General features: G+C 39.3%; 1 protein-coding gene across 1 annotated transcript in view; it reads left to right on the plus strand.

Moving 5' to 3' along the window:
• LOC140141054 (probable U3 small nucleolar RNA-associated protein 11) overlaps nucleotides 1-13,914 on the plus strand; it is a 39,782-nt gene that overhangs the window by 18,894 nt on the left and 6,974 nt on the right. The window contains exons 5-7 of the mRNA XM_072162832.1: nucleotides 1,235-1,331; nucleotides 4,359-4,504; nucleotides 6,112-6,222. Of these exons, the coding sequence (XP_072018933.1) occupies nucleotides 1,235-1,331; nucleotides 4,359-4,504; nucleotides 6,112-6,222 (354 nt within the window). The remainder of the gene's footprint in view (nucleotides 1-1,234; nucleotides 1,332-4,358; nucleotides 4,505-6,111; nucleotides 6,223-13,914) is intronic.

Genomic DNA, 13,914 nt, shown 5'->3' on the forward strand with positions numbered 1-13,914 from the left:
TCGTGAAACAGCTAAAAATGCTGTTTTGGAAGCGAGTTATCTGGATAGGTTCGATTTAGTGGTGGAAGTTGGTTATAATTCGCCCTTTGCACAGATCCGCTATCTTGCTACCAAAACAAGGTTCTCCTTGCAAACGTCTGCGCAAAATGTGCTTTGCTGTTTCCTGCGCTTTCTAGTAACGCACCTGAAGGCTTTTGCAAAGTGTACATGCTAATTAAAGCATGTGTTTGACAGGCGTACATACACACAGCGCACACTTTGTGGGTAGAACCTCGTTTTGAGATGACAGTGTGATCAGCGAATTGATTCCAAGGTTATTGGCAGAAAGTGTTCGAAGCAATCAGAGGCACTTTGTACAAAAATGTAATAAGCTGCTACAAAAGTTACGTCTGGGAAAAGTAATTGTAATTATGGGCTATCAGTTAAAATCCATACACCCTATAAGACATACCTTTATCCTCCACACAGAGAGTGTAAATTTCAAATGGGGTACCTGAATGGGTGACTCTCATTTGAAATCTACACGCAATGTGTGAAGATTAAGATCATGTTTTCCATAGGGGGCAAGGTCTTAGCCAGCCATGCGTCCACCCGTCTTTAAGACGGGCTAATCTAATTTTAGACGGGTGGATTTAATGGATTTTACAGATGTGATAGCTCTAAAACAGATGATTTTAAGGTTATATGAACTTGAGACTAATTCAGAGTGACATGTAAAGGCCAAATCAGGACATATTTGACCCCAGTGACCCTTCCATGAGTATAGACGAGCTGTTTTATATTTGAGGGTCACATTTTGGTATCTGCTTGGACGGGTGGTTTCTGATTTCTGGCTAAGACTCTGATAGGGGGTGTATGGATTTCAACTGGAATAGCCCAATCAGAGGAGAGACCAAGACCTTGAACAGAGAAGAGGTCACTTATCCATAAGGATCACTTTTGAAGATTGGAAAAGAGATTCATCTACAATGGGAAACCAGCTTCCTGGGAAAATGGATTAGTTGATCATGTTTAGTTTGCAGGCGGATGGCAAAATAATGAGTAAACGTGCACTTGGTCTTAAAATGATTTGAAATACACTGACAGCTTTGACACAGCTTATATGCATGATATCAGCCAATAAAAAGTTAATTTTAGGGTTACTTTTATTGTGGCACAAGTTGTTCCTTTAGTGGTTGGTGATCTGTAAGAAACATTCATGGAGTAAAAATGTATTCTTAATGGTTCCTTTCAGAAAATTGAGCAACTGAAATCAACGCTTCATTTAACAGACTGCGGCGATTCGAGACCAAAGAACAAACATATTTTCTTTATGGATACCAAAAAGGAAGGTAAGCAAATACTGTGAGGTCATTTTATCACCCAAGTCTTTGTAACTTTAACATGTTGGTATTTGGTTCATGGAACTGATTGTATCTCTACTTAAACATCAGCCTGGCACTCCTGGGATATGTGGCGTATCAAGCAAAATTTCTAAGGGATCAAAATTGCAAAATCATCCCGCTATAAACTGTTAAATTTTGGTCACTTGTTTCCCGTTATTTGAAGCCAGATGGGACAACATGGCCCTCCAAGTCAGAAAGCCACTGCTTGGAATATGCAAATACTCGACATTTAGGCATGCTATAATTCAAACACCTCCTGTTCATTCACTGAATAGATTCATCAGGTTTGAAGATAAATAAATATATGATTTCTTCTAAACAAAACCAAAATTTACTCACTAGTTTGACGGTTTCGCTTTTCATGGTCGAAAAGCATCATCAGAATATTGATTGATGATCACTTCTTCCGGTTGGACGATTCCTGACCACAGAGGGTGTAGAACTGTCACTCAGTAGAGGATCATATACCACCCTATCCATCAAAAACTTGGGGTGATCAGGACTCTTATTTGATAGAATGAATTCCATCGTAACTGAGGACGTAGATAAAAAACTGGAGGAAACCAAGATCAAAGAGGCCCTCGGCCGCTGTGGACACCCAAATTGGGCTTTTAAAAGCAAGTTAAAGAAAAAATGGATAAGAAACAGGTAAAGAAACCTAAAAAGAAAAAGGACACTGACATCCAAACTAAAGGATTAGTTGTCATTCCCTACGTGGAAGGGCTTGCGGAAAAAGCCAATAGGATATTCAGAAAGCATGGCATAGCCACAGCCATGAAGCCTAACACTAACCTCCGCAAACTTCTAGTCCACCCCAAGGACAAGGTTGACCCCAATAACAGCACGGATTGCGTCTATGAGATACCTTGTACCAATTGTAACCACACTTATGTTGGTGAGACCGGAAGGAAGTTTGCAACGTGACTCAAAGAACATCAAAAAGAAACTAAAAGCAAAACTACACGCGTCAAACACGCAAACAGTCAGAAACTGAACAATCAAAATCGGCTATTGCAGACCATGCAGTGCAACAGAACCAATTCAAAAATCCTTAGCAAGGAGTGTAATGCAAATATAAGACGCATCAAGGAATCAATCTGGATTCGTAGAAGAGGACCCAACGTCATGAATAGGGACGAGGGGGCACACTATCTAAGTCACGTATATGATCCTCTACTGAGTGACAGTTCTACACCCTCTGTGGTCAGGAATCGTCCAACCGGAAGAAGTGATCATCAATCAATATTTGACCATGAAAAGTGAAACCGTCAAACTAGTGAGTAAATTTTGGTTTTGTTTAGAAGAAATCATATATTTACCTCCTGTTCATGTTAGTAGACATGCCAAGTAGTATGATTTTCCCTTATTTCGTACGGAAAATACATGCAAATACAAAAATACGATTTATTTCCTTCAGAGTACGGATTTGGACCGTCTTTTCAATTTCCGCTTTAAAAAAAATGATAACATCAAAATCAAAATAGTGTCCGTGTACTTCTGATATCATTACGGATTCGGACCGTCTTTTCAATTTCCGCTTTTTTTTATTATAACATCAAAAATCAAAATAGTGTTCGTGTACTTCTGATATCATTACGTATCGCAATAAAACAACTGAGAAATGAGATTAACGATGCTTGAAAGGTTATGAAACGCAGGTCATAACATCATCATAGCGCGATGTTGTTGATTCCTCATCCGTACGTATACTCATCGTGTAATATGTTTTGAACTGCACCCATCGGAATGATGTTAAATGGCGCTGTGGTCCCTGTCATGCCTGTTGGGATAATGCGTGCATGGACGAAAGAGCTTTTCTATCCAAACCATCCATCGAAAGTGTGTTATTCGATTTCATAAAAATCATATGGAATTAAGAGATGATACATCATGGCTACCATAAAATGTCATTTTGTTGACGCTCATATTTAGGCAATGAAATGCAAGCTTATAATCTCCAATTATTTCTGGTGAAATATGCACGAATAGCCAGCATTGAATTTGTAGTTTGGTAGGTAAATTTTCCGATTTTTTTTTAAAACCACACTTACAAGCCTGAAGGCTACACATTTTCCTTAATAGTATGCGTAGTTTACACTATTTTTTGCATCAACTGTTATGAATCAATATGATGAGTTATTATAACCGATTTGGAAAATACGGTTTTACTCGAAAAAATACGGATTTCAAAGCTTAGGATACAGTTTTGTGATTTTGAAACTTGGCATGTCTGTGTTAGGCATGAGGTGGTGTTGACTGTGTACAATCACATTGGGCTTTTCCAGTTGAAATGAAAGACATTGCACTTAACAATCAGAAATCTTACGCTACTACGATAATAAACTACAAGAAACAAAAACATGCAAAAGCAACAACATCAACAATGGTTAAAAAGCTGGGTTTTCAGGCTACGTTTGAAAGTAGCAACTGTGGCAGATGACCTAATGGATGAAGGAAGATTGTTAGATTGTAGGTTCAAAGACACTGAATGATCCATCGCCTATCAGTCTATTGGTCTTTGGCCTGACAAGGCATGTAAGATCTTGATTGGAACGAAAGCCTTCCAGATGTAGAGTGGTGCCAAAATGTTCAATGTCTTGTAAATGTAAAGTAGCACTTTGAAGCAAATTCTCTTGTCTATTAGAAGCCAGTGTAACAAGTTTAAAGATTAAGAGGTGATGACTAGCTAGTGACAGCGTGGAACTTGAAAGATAATGCGGACTGCACGGTTTTGTATTTAAAATGTAATAACCCATTCAGGTAGTCCCATGTGAAATTCACACTCCCTTTGTGGAAGATTAATTAGGTCATGTCTTCCATAGGATGGATTTCAACTGTAATAGCCATTTGCATGGATGGAAGTAAAAAATCAAGACATCACAAATGTGTCTAATAATGTTATTTAAAAAACTTCATTAGTTGAATTAATACCAGAAATTATAGATTAAATTATGTAATTTTTTTATTTCTTAGCTGCTGAATTTGACCCAGCCAAACATTTAGACACACACCCAGCTTTACTACATCGTACCTACAACAGACCTACTACTGCTATGCTTGAAAGTCATACGTTCCCTGGTACAGCAGTAGACGAAGAAGTCGTGGGCACTGAATTACAGGTATGGAATTGCATAAAGTTTACACTGATGGTCGTATTAGTAGCATATGACTATGTTGATCCAATATATTAGCATAGTCATACTATCATGTAATTTTGTTGCCATTGGGGAATCATCAGAATCAGATCGCATCAGTAAGCAGGTTGCAGCAAATAACGGCGCAAAACTATCCGCACTTAGATTGTAACATCCACCAATTTTCTGTGCAGCTCCCCATATTCCATTGGGTGTAGATAGGTTTTGATAACCAAACAACTGATCACCAATTTTGAAAATTGGAGGAAACGGAATGAGATGAGAGAAAGAGAGATACTGAAGATGTCATCTCATAATGAATGGGGGATGAGGCTGTTGATCTAGTCATACACCTTTAAAGGGACTATTAGTGGTTTGACAAATCACTAATAGTCCCTTTATGGGTGTGTCATCGATATAGAATAATAACTAGATAACTAAAGGACCAATCACAGGACGAGCTAGCTGGCGGAATGGCGACCATATGCTAATTAGGAGATTGTTGTTTATGTCCGTGACGCCATTTTTTTCCAAAAATTTTGTGCCGAAAAATGACGAACAATTTCAGTTTTTTTTCCATTACTGTTAAATTGTGAAAAACCATATAGCTGTGGAGTTAGTCCAATATGTTAGGAAAATATTCAAACCGAGGACACCATGTTGATACTGGCTAAATAAGCTGTATTTTCACTCGTAAGGGTGACTGTCACTGTTGCAATTCCGTCATTTTATTTTTCACAGACGAAATGAGAAGATTTGACCTTTTGAGGTCATTTAGTAGACATGTTTACCAGTCGTTTTGATTTTCGTAACAACAGTTCGCCCTTTGAAAAGTGAACTTCGACGTACGTGGTGCGAAACTTTCTTGCCACCACTTGCCAAGTTTTCTTACGATGCTTCCCGAACTTTTTATCGTGTGGTTGATCAGTGCATGAGCGGTAATGACACACGGCACCAGGGCATTCGCTTAACTGGCTTGGGGTGTGTGACCAGATCAGCAGCCTCATCCCTATTTTTCCTCATCAAAACTGAGATTTTGGTATCAAAAGATGATCTGAACAAAAACATGGTAAACAATGGTAACCACCAACGGAAGTATGTATACGTTCTTATGTGGAGTTGTTATACATATTTTGCTTCTCATATCGAAACCATTAGCGCAATTCAGCTTAAAATTTGGAAACATGTGACCTGCTACCACAAAATGAGCGTAAAGTCACAAGTTGGTAGTTTAGAGACATCCTGGCTGACTGAGTTGATGTTCTTTGATTGCCGCACTCTGGGACAAGCCAGTATATAGTATCTCCTTCCTTAACAGCCCATTGTGCCCCTATTTACAAAGGACATACAGACATACTACTGGCTTGAACAGGTGAGTGTGAAACAAAGAACACCAACGCAGTAGCTCGGGGCGTATCAAGACTACCAACTTGCGACTTTATGCTAATTTCGTCGTAGCAGGTCACATATTATTTTTTTAATGTTAGGCCTTATTGTAAGATAGAAAACAGAATAGGAAAAAATCTAAACACCCACCTTTAGGCTGTTGAATGCTACTGTTTGATACTGATTTGATTCCGTTTTTACTTTAGGAACTTTCCAAACTAAGAAGGAAGAAGTACAAGGAGTTAACACAGCGTATCGACAGAGAAAGAGAACTCAACATTATAGCACAGAAAATGCAGGGCAAACGCAACCAACATGTAAGTAACAAGGAGTGAGAATTGGGCTATTCCAGGTGTTACATACACCCCCTCCCCTGTGGATATTCCAGTTGAAATATATACACCCCCTATGGAAGACATGACCTTAATCTTCCACACAGGGAGTTTGAATTTCAAATAGCGTTAACTGATTGGGTGATTCCATTTGAAATCTATACACCTTCTGTGTGGGCGATAAAGGGCATGTCTTTCATAGGGGGGTGTATGGATTTCAATTGGAATAGCCTGACGAATGAATGCATTCTCGCCACTCAACCATGACAGCCCGCCCACAGGGAGGTTACTAAATGAATGTAATTACCTGCGTCTAAAATGGCAGGCTGTGTTCATTCATTTGGAATACTCACTGTAGAATGCTGTATCTGATGGGTATCATACAGAGGTAAAATGGATAAAAATGTAGATTAAGGATACCTAGATTAATCAAAGTGGTTAATAGTGGCGTAGCCAGGACATGCAAACATGGCAGAGTCGAGACTCTCAATCTATTCACTTTATAATGAAAGACAGAGATAAATAGACTTTATCACATCTGACGTCACTGTCAATCAAATCCCTACGATCCTTGATTGGTTAATTGCGAAAAAAAAGGGAGGCCTATTTATCTGGTGCCGATCAGAGAAAAGGAATAGCAGAAAAATACTTTTACAAGGCAAAAAGCAACTTTTCTAGGCATTGTTGACATGGTGCCTTCAGGAAAGTAAGTTTCCTACTATAAAGACCTAACTTTTGAGATGGTTTGTATGTTTGAAGGTGCAAAATTAACAATAAGGCGCCCGGTTATACCGCCACGTTCAGCTAGTCATTATCACGACACTGTAAACAAACCCTTTGAGTTTGATGATGTCTTTTTATCTCTGTCTTTCATTATAATACAAGTACCAGTGATACCAGACAAAACAAGTAGTGAGCCATAGTAATTGACATCTGTCACAAGATAATGGGTTATGCCAGTTGAAATCCATACACCCCCTATATGGAAGACAAAACCTTAATCTCCCACATGGGGAGGATTTTAAATGGAGTCACCCATGCAAGTAATCCAACTTGAAACTCACACTCCCTGTGTGGAAGATGAAGGTCATGTCTTCCATAGGGGGTGTATGGATTTCAACTGGAATAGCATGATCACAGTAGTTCACTTCTAATTTTATGTCATATCATCCATAAGGGGTGTATGAATTTCAACTGGAATAGCACAATAGGGGAGACCAGAGAGTGTTCGCTCTATTTTTTCAATCTCACTTTGCCGTTTGCTGTAGCTAAATACTAGCACATTTGTAAGAACATTGGGTTTTCAGTAACGGCATCTCGTGGGGCAAGTTGGCCCTGTTTCAAGAAGAAGTTGAACATTGCTTAACACATTATATAACCAATGAAACAAAAGTCTATTAAAACTTTGCAAAAGGCAAAACACACTTACATACTCTATTTGATTAAAGTGGAAGCTCCGCTTTTGGTTCAAGTTCCTTGGGGAATTAGTCAAGGTTAAAATTTATGCATGTAAACTCTGTTCTGTCTGTCATCAAGGTAACAGGTGTATATTCAGTTCTTCTGTGGCGAACTGGCCAAGCGGGGTTTCCTGTTTAAGGGGGTACTACACCCCTGGCCAATTTTGTGCCTATTTTTGCATTTTTCTCAAAAATTATAGCACATTGGTGACAGGTAAGATATGTATATTATAGGGCAAAGACTACAACTACAGTGCTGAAAATTTAGCAACTCAAAGCAAGTAGTTATTGATTTATTGATCAAATATTGGTTTTCCCTCATATTTGACTGTAACTCCACAACTGTTGTCTGTGCTGAAATAAAATTTCCAGCGCAGTAGTTGTAGTCCTTGCCCCTATAATGTACATATCTTACTTGTCCCCAATGCGCTATAATTTTTGAGAAAAATGCAAAAATAGGCACAAATTGGGCAGGGTGTAGTACCCCTTATGAAACATCCACTCTCAAAAAGTTGAGAGTCACTCTGAAAAGAGCAACAACCACGACACAAAAGATGGGAAATGTTCCAAAATTTGTAAATTTCCACTCTTGTAAGGAGTTGAATGAGCAACAACTCTTGGTCAGATTACAATGCACTCATTTTTTAAGCGTTTGTTACTGTTTTTGGAGCTGAGACCTCTTGTTGGTGTGATAATCAAATTCTGGCATAATTGTTTTGGACAACTGGTTTCATTCAGTGTGCATCTGAATTTCAATTTCTGCCACCGTATATCCTGTGCCTACTTGAAGCAGGTCCACAAAGGTCTTCTTGGGACATCCTTTGGTTCCTTTTCCTTGTGTGGGTTTCTAAATAACCAGATCAGATGTAATCTTCCCTTTGGCTCTCTTACAGTGTCCTGCAAACTGTAGCCGTCTTGTGGTGATTTTCGAAGTTACAGGTGGAATATCCCCATACAATTTCTCATTGGTCATATGCGTCTTCCAGCTCACATTTAGTGCTGATCGTAGCATTCTAGTATATAGCATCCATCCATTGCTTTGCCAGTTTTCTTGGTGATGGTCCAGGTTTCACAACCATACAGCAGGATGCTTTCAACAGTGGCTTGGAACAGTTGCATTTTGAGGTGTCTTGGTAAGGAAGATTTCCAAATATTATTGAGCTTGTTACAAGTTTTCCATGCCATTGCCTTTCTTACTTTGATGCTCAGTACTCCTGACCCACAACCCCAAGTACTTGAAGTCTTTCACTTCTTCCAGTAAGCTGCCATCCTCGGTTTGGATTTCAACCTCTGTTGAAATTGAGATTAGCATGCAGGACAGGAGGTTATGGTGAGCCATCATTAATGCCCGACAGCAAGAGTCGACGGATTTAGAGTAAGTGAGCATCTGAATCACAATTGTGACATACATAAAATGAAGATGAATCAATGGCTGTACACGCCTCATGTGACCACAACTTGCATCAAACACACTGGACCCACTGCTCCCCTGACATGCTGTTTGGCCATGATTCCAAACGTACCAGGCAAATGTCACCGTCATACTCTGAAGAGGACTGGTATTTTTGCTTCTGTTACTTTTTACTCATTCTGTTTATTGCCCTTAATGTTTTTAAACAGTGTCTTTGTGGTGCAATTTTTCTTTTGAGATTTCGGTTTTTTTTTTCTTCCTTTTGATCCTTGCCTTCGTAGAGGTGCGGAAGAGAAGGGGCAAACACTTTATGGTAAAAAGTCAACATCAACAAGGACAGGGGTGTGTGTCATAGGGACATCTGGAGGGAGTTCTGGAATGGGGACATTTGGAACAGGGACATCTGGAATAAGGACATCGTAGTGTGATCCAACATACATTTTCACCTGTGCGAACCACAGATATTGTAACACCAGGGCACCCAGGAGGGTGATACGTTATATTGTAATGTCAGTCACTATGTTGTGGTTTCTTTTAAATGTTCATGGTGATTTGCAAAGCATTACACATTACAGGAATCAGCATATCGTCAGCCTGCTACGCTTATTGCCTAAGTCATTTTTACATGTTTCTCATTTGCGATTTTGATCTTCTGAGTAATAAACCCATAATTAATCAAATTTCCAGCCGCATTTTTCATTCACCTGTGGAATACATCTCTTTTGACGTATTCCACAAGTTAATGAAGAATGCGGCTGGAAATTTGATTAATCATGGGTTTATTACTCAGAAAATCATAATTGCAAATGAGAAACATGTAAAAATGACTTAGGCAATTAGATTCAACTTTAGATTCAACTTTATTTAGCCACGGTGGGCCCACTTCAACCCTAGGTTGTTCTTCCTTGGGGCCGTGGATACAAATTACAGTACTAACAAATATTTAACAAAACATGTTTACAAGAGATATGTTATACAAAATATCAAAAGAATTGTTAAGAGATACAAAAGATCATATAAACTTATATTAGGTTACCTTGTAAAACTGTTTACAAGCAATACTTCATAAAAATATCAAATGAATTGTTAAGAGATACAAAACATCATAAAACTTATAACATACAAGGGGAAAATGAAAGAATTTATAAACTTATAAACAAAAACTGAAAAGAATTAAAATGAAACATCTTTCAGCATATTTTTGAAAGTAAATAAATTAGGTGAATCTGTGACCCTATCATCAAGACTATTCCATAAGATTGCACCTCTATATGATAAGCTACGTTTTTTGAAATCAGTTTTAGGCTGTGGGATGAAAACATTATTTTTACTTTGCGAAAATTGTATTTATTATTAGAAAATGAGGAAACAGTTGAAAGGTAAGGAGGTGCTAAGTTATTCAAAATTTTATAAATCCAAATTGAGGTATTATACTGATGTCTGTGAGAAAGTGGCTTCCAATTGAGCTGATCTAGGACAATAGCACTGGAGGTATCCCATGGAGCTCCACAAATAATGCGAGCAGCTCTGTTTTGGATAATTTGTAATCTCTTTGCTATAGACATACCACAATTTCCCCAAACAACATTACAATATTCAAGGTGAGGAAGTACAATTGCATTATAAACCATATTCAAAATATCTGTAGAAATAAAATTAGATTTACATTTCTTCAACATAAACATACCTTTGAGAGATTTCTTACGAACTTGATCAATTTGCTGATTCCATGTCAATGTGTCATCAATGATGACACCTAAATGTTTACATTCATTAACTTGTTTAATATTAGCACCATTTATAGTTACAGAAACATCGTGAATATCATCTTTAACAGATTGCAAACGCTGCCTAGATCCTATGAGCATGAATTCAGATTTATCAGTGTTAAGACTAAGTTTGTTGCTTTTCAGCCAATTACTTATTATGTTAAGATCCTCATAGCGTAGCAGGCTGACGATATGGCAGGTATCTGAGTTGTACTCTTGATTAAAAATATATTTACATAACTCTCCCGGGTGTCAAGTACAAAATCTCCATAATAATCCTTATTGAAGACAGCTTCACTTACTATGGCATCTGACAGTGCATTTTCTGACATCATGACATCTTGGTACAGTCTAGTGCACAGGGTTGCCAAACCCGCGATTTGGTAGCCCAATTGGGCGACTTTTGAAGATTTTCCCTGCGACTTTTGACAATTTCCTGTCATAGAAATCAATGGTTAAGAAAAAATTTGGGCGACTTTTCAACATTGGCTCCTGCGACTTCCGATAGTTTCCTGCCCCATAGAAACCAATGGTAAAGAGAAAAATTGGATGACTTTTCGATTATTTGACCCGCGATTCGGGCTGAAATCTTTTGGCAACCCTGCTAGTGCCTGACTTGCAGCATGCAGTAAATAATGTCCATCACCTCGCACATATCAGTGTGTGATTCATTCACTGAGGGAGCATGTCCAGTGCTTGGTCTTTTGACTGCTGCAGATGGAATAGATGCAGGGATTGCAGAACTAGACACATTGACCTCAGCCAAAGGGCCTTCACTACTTGATCTGTTGATTGTTGCAGAACTTGCCCTGTTGACCTCAGCCAAAGGAGTTTCACTATTTGATCTGTTGACCACAAAACTGGATTCATTGACCTCAGCCAAAGGAGCTTCACTACTTGATGTCTTGAGTCTTGAGAGATGAACTCCTGTTGAGCTAGGCTTTTCCTAGGAGAGCTGTGCTGTGCGTACGTGCCAAAGTTGGTGCTCAAAAACATCAACAAAGTGCGAGTAAAAACACCCCGAAGACTACAAGGATTGGTGTGGTTGCCATATCCCGGAGAAGTGGCAGCGCCAGGGCCTGGAGATGGCTAACTGTCAGTGTCAGTGAAGATACGACTGGAGATGGCAATCTGTTCCAAACTGGTATAGTACAAACGAGTACAAAGAAGGAATAACTGTAGGTGTTGACCCCAGGTTGTATGGCCTGATAGCTAAAGATGTTGGATGCCCTACCCTGACGAACAGATGGTAGTACCCTCAAGGGGAAAGGAATATTTACCAGCCCATGATGTATTTTAAAGAACATTGTACTCTGGTTGAGCAGACATCTGGTAGCTAGGGAGTCCCACTCAAGGCGTTGCAGCATCTGTGTAACACTAGCCTTTCTTTCATAATTGTTGCAGGTGGGGTAGATGCAGGTACCTGGCTAGGGTGTGGTTTATCAGTGACAGAAGATAGGGCAAAGTCAAAATCTCCAAAGATATCTAGGTTGAATGGCATGATGCCTGCCTTCGCGAACCCACTAATAATGTTTCTAGGTGTTACAACATCTGTCCAGAATCCTGACATTACAGCAGGGATATCGTAAATCGTCATTGATTTACCTTGATTGTTTCTCATCCAATTACTCTGTAGTCTGGATGCCCTTTCCTTTAATGGCCCAAATACAGACAGATCTAGTGGCTACAATTTGTGGGAGAAATGGGGTGGTAAGGACAGCATAATAATGCCATTTGCTTTGGCAAAGTTACGTTCACCGTTAAGAGAATCGTTTGACCAATTGCAGAGCCAGCTGCACATAATGTAACAAGTACACTGCTTTTCCCGGAAGTCAGAGATCCGACCTGTTTTTTTCCCCGCAGGTTGCCACAACTTTTTGTGGCTTCTTCACTGTTGTCACGCCAGTTTCGTCTGCGTTCCATATATTCAGTGCTTCAAATTAGTACTTGTCAAGTACAATGTTTAGTTGTGAAAAGAATTCGGTTACATTTGTTTTGTTGAAGGCTGTTGCCCTGCCGATGCTAGTTGCTTCAGGTCTTCTGATTGACAAAGATTTGTGTCTTTTCAAAAACACTGCAAACCAATTAGGATCTGCACATTCATTTTTAGCCCAAATAGGAGGAGTTGCAATTTTGAACTTAATAGCGCACCGAGAGGCAAGCTTTTGGTCTTAGTCCTAAATAAATATTAGCTGGGTTTTTTTGACATAATCTGCTAGTTTCAGTTCCTGGTCTGGTGTAAAAACAGTCCGTGGGGCATACCCAACTCTGATGTTGCTAGCTGACATTTTGTGTTGAGGTAGTTTGTTAACTTTATGTATGTTTGCTCTTAATGTTGTTCTTGGGATTTCAAATTCTGCCGCTGTCTTTCATGTGCCGTCATCAGTGGACAGATAATGGTCGATAGCCTCCTTCACCTTCTCTGGAGCAATCTTACCCTGAACTGTTTTCCTTACATACTCTCGCATCTTGGAAAAGAGAGGCAGCTACAGATAGCTCTTCATCTATTAAAAGTAGGTCTAATAATGCATGGCAGGCCTGTATGACGCCCACTGCGACAAAGTTCAACAGATAACTGCAATTTTGCTGTTTTGAATTAGAGACTAAACTGTGAATTGCTCAAGCATTGTTCAATAATAATCAATGTTAGTGTTGGTGTGTAAAATACCATAGGCCTGGTCAATTAACTTGTTTTGTCATCAGTGGCGGTGCCACGGGGGGAGGGGGGAACTCTTTCCGCCCTTCCCCGTGTTGACCCCAGTAAAAACCACAAATTATGACAATTTCCACTTTTTGCAGCTATTTTGCACAAAATTTGTTGATTTGGCCCCTGAAATTCACTAACCCCCCCCATCCCCGAAAAATTCCTGGCACCGCCACTGTTTGTCATGGTTTTTTATTATTTATTTAATTTTATTCTTATGTAACCTGGGTGATAATATACGTTGGGGTAAGTCTGCCCGACAGTCTGGGTTAAGTCCGACCTAGGGGGAACTTGCCCCTTCACATACAGGGCACACATGACCCAACGGCACTTTTT

The sequence above is a fragment of the Amphiura filiformis genome, chromosome 19 (assembly GCF_039555335.1).
Source record: "Amphiura filiformis chromosome 19, Afil_fr2py, whole genome shotgun sequence".
NCBI lineage: Eukaryota > Metazoa > Echinodermata > Ophiuroidea > Amphilepidida > Amphiuridae > Amphiura > Amphiura filiformis.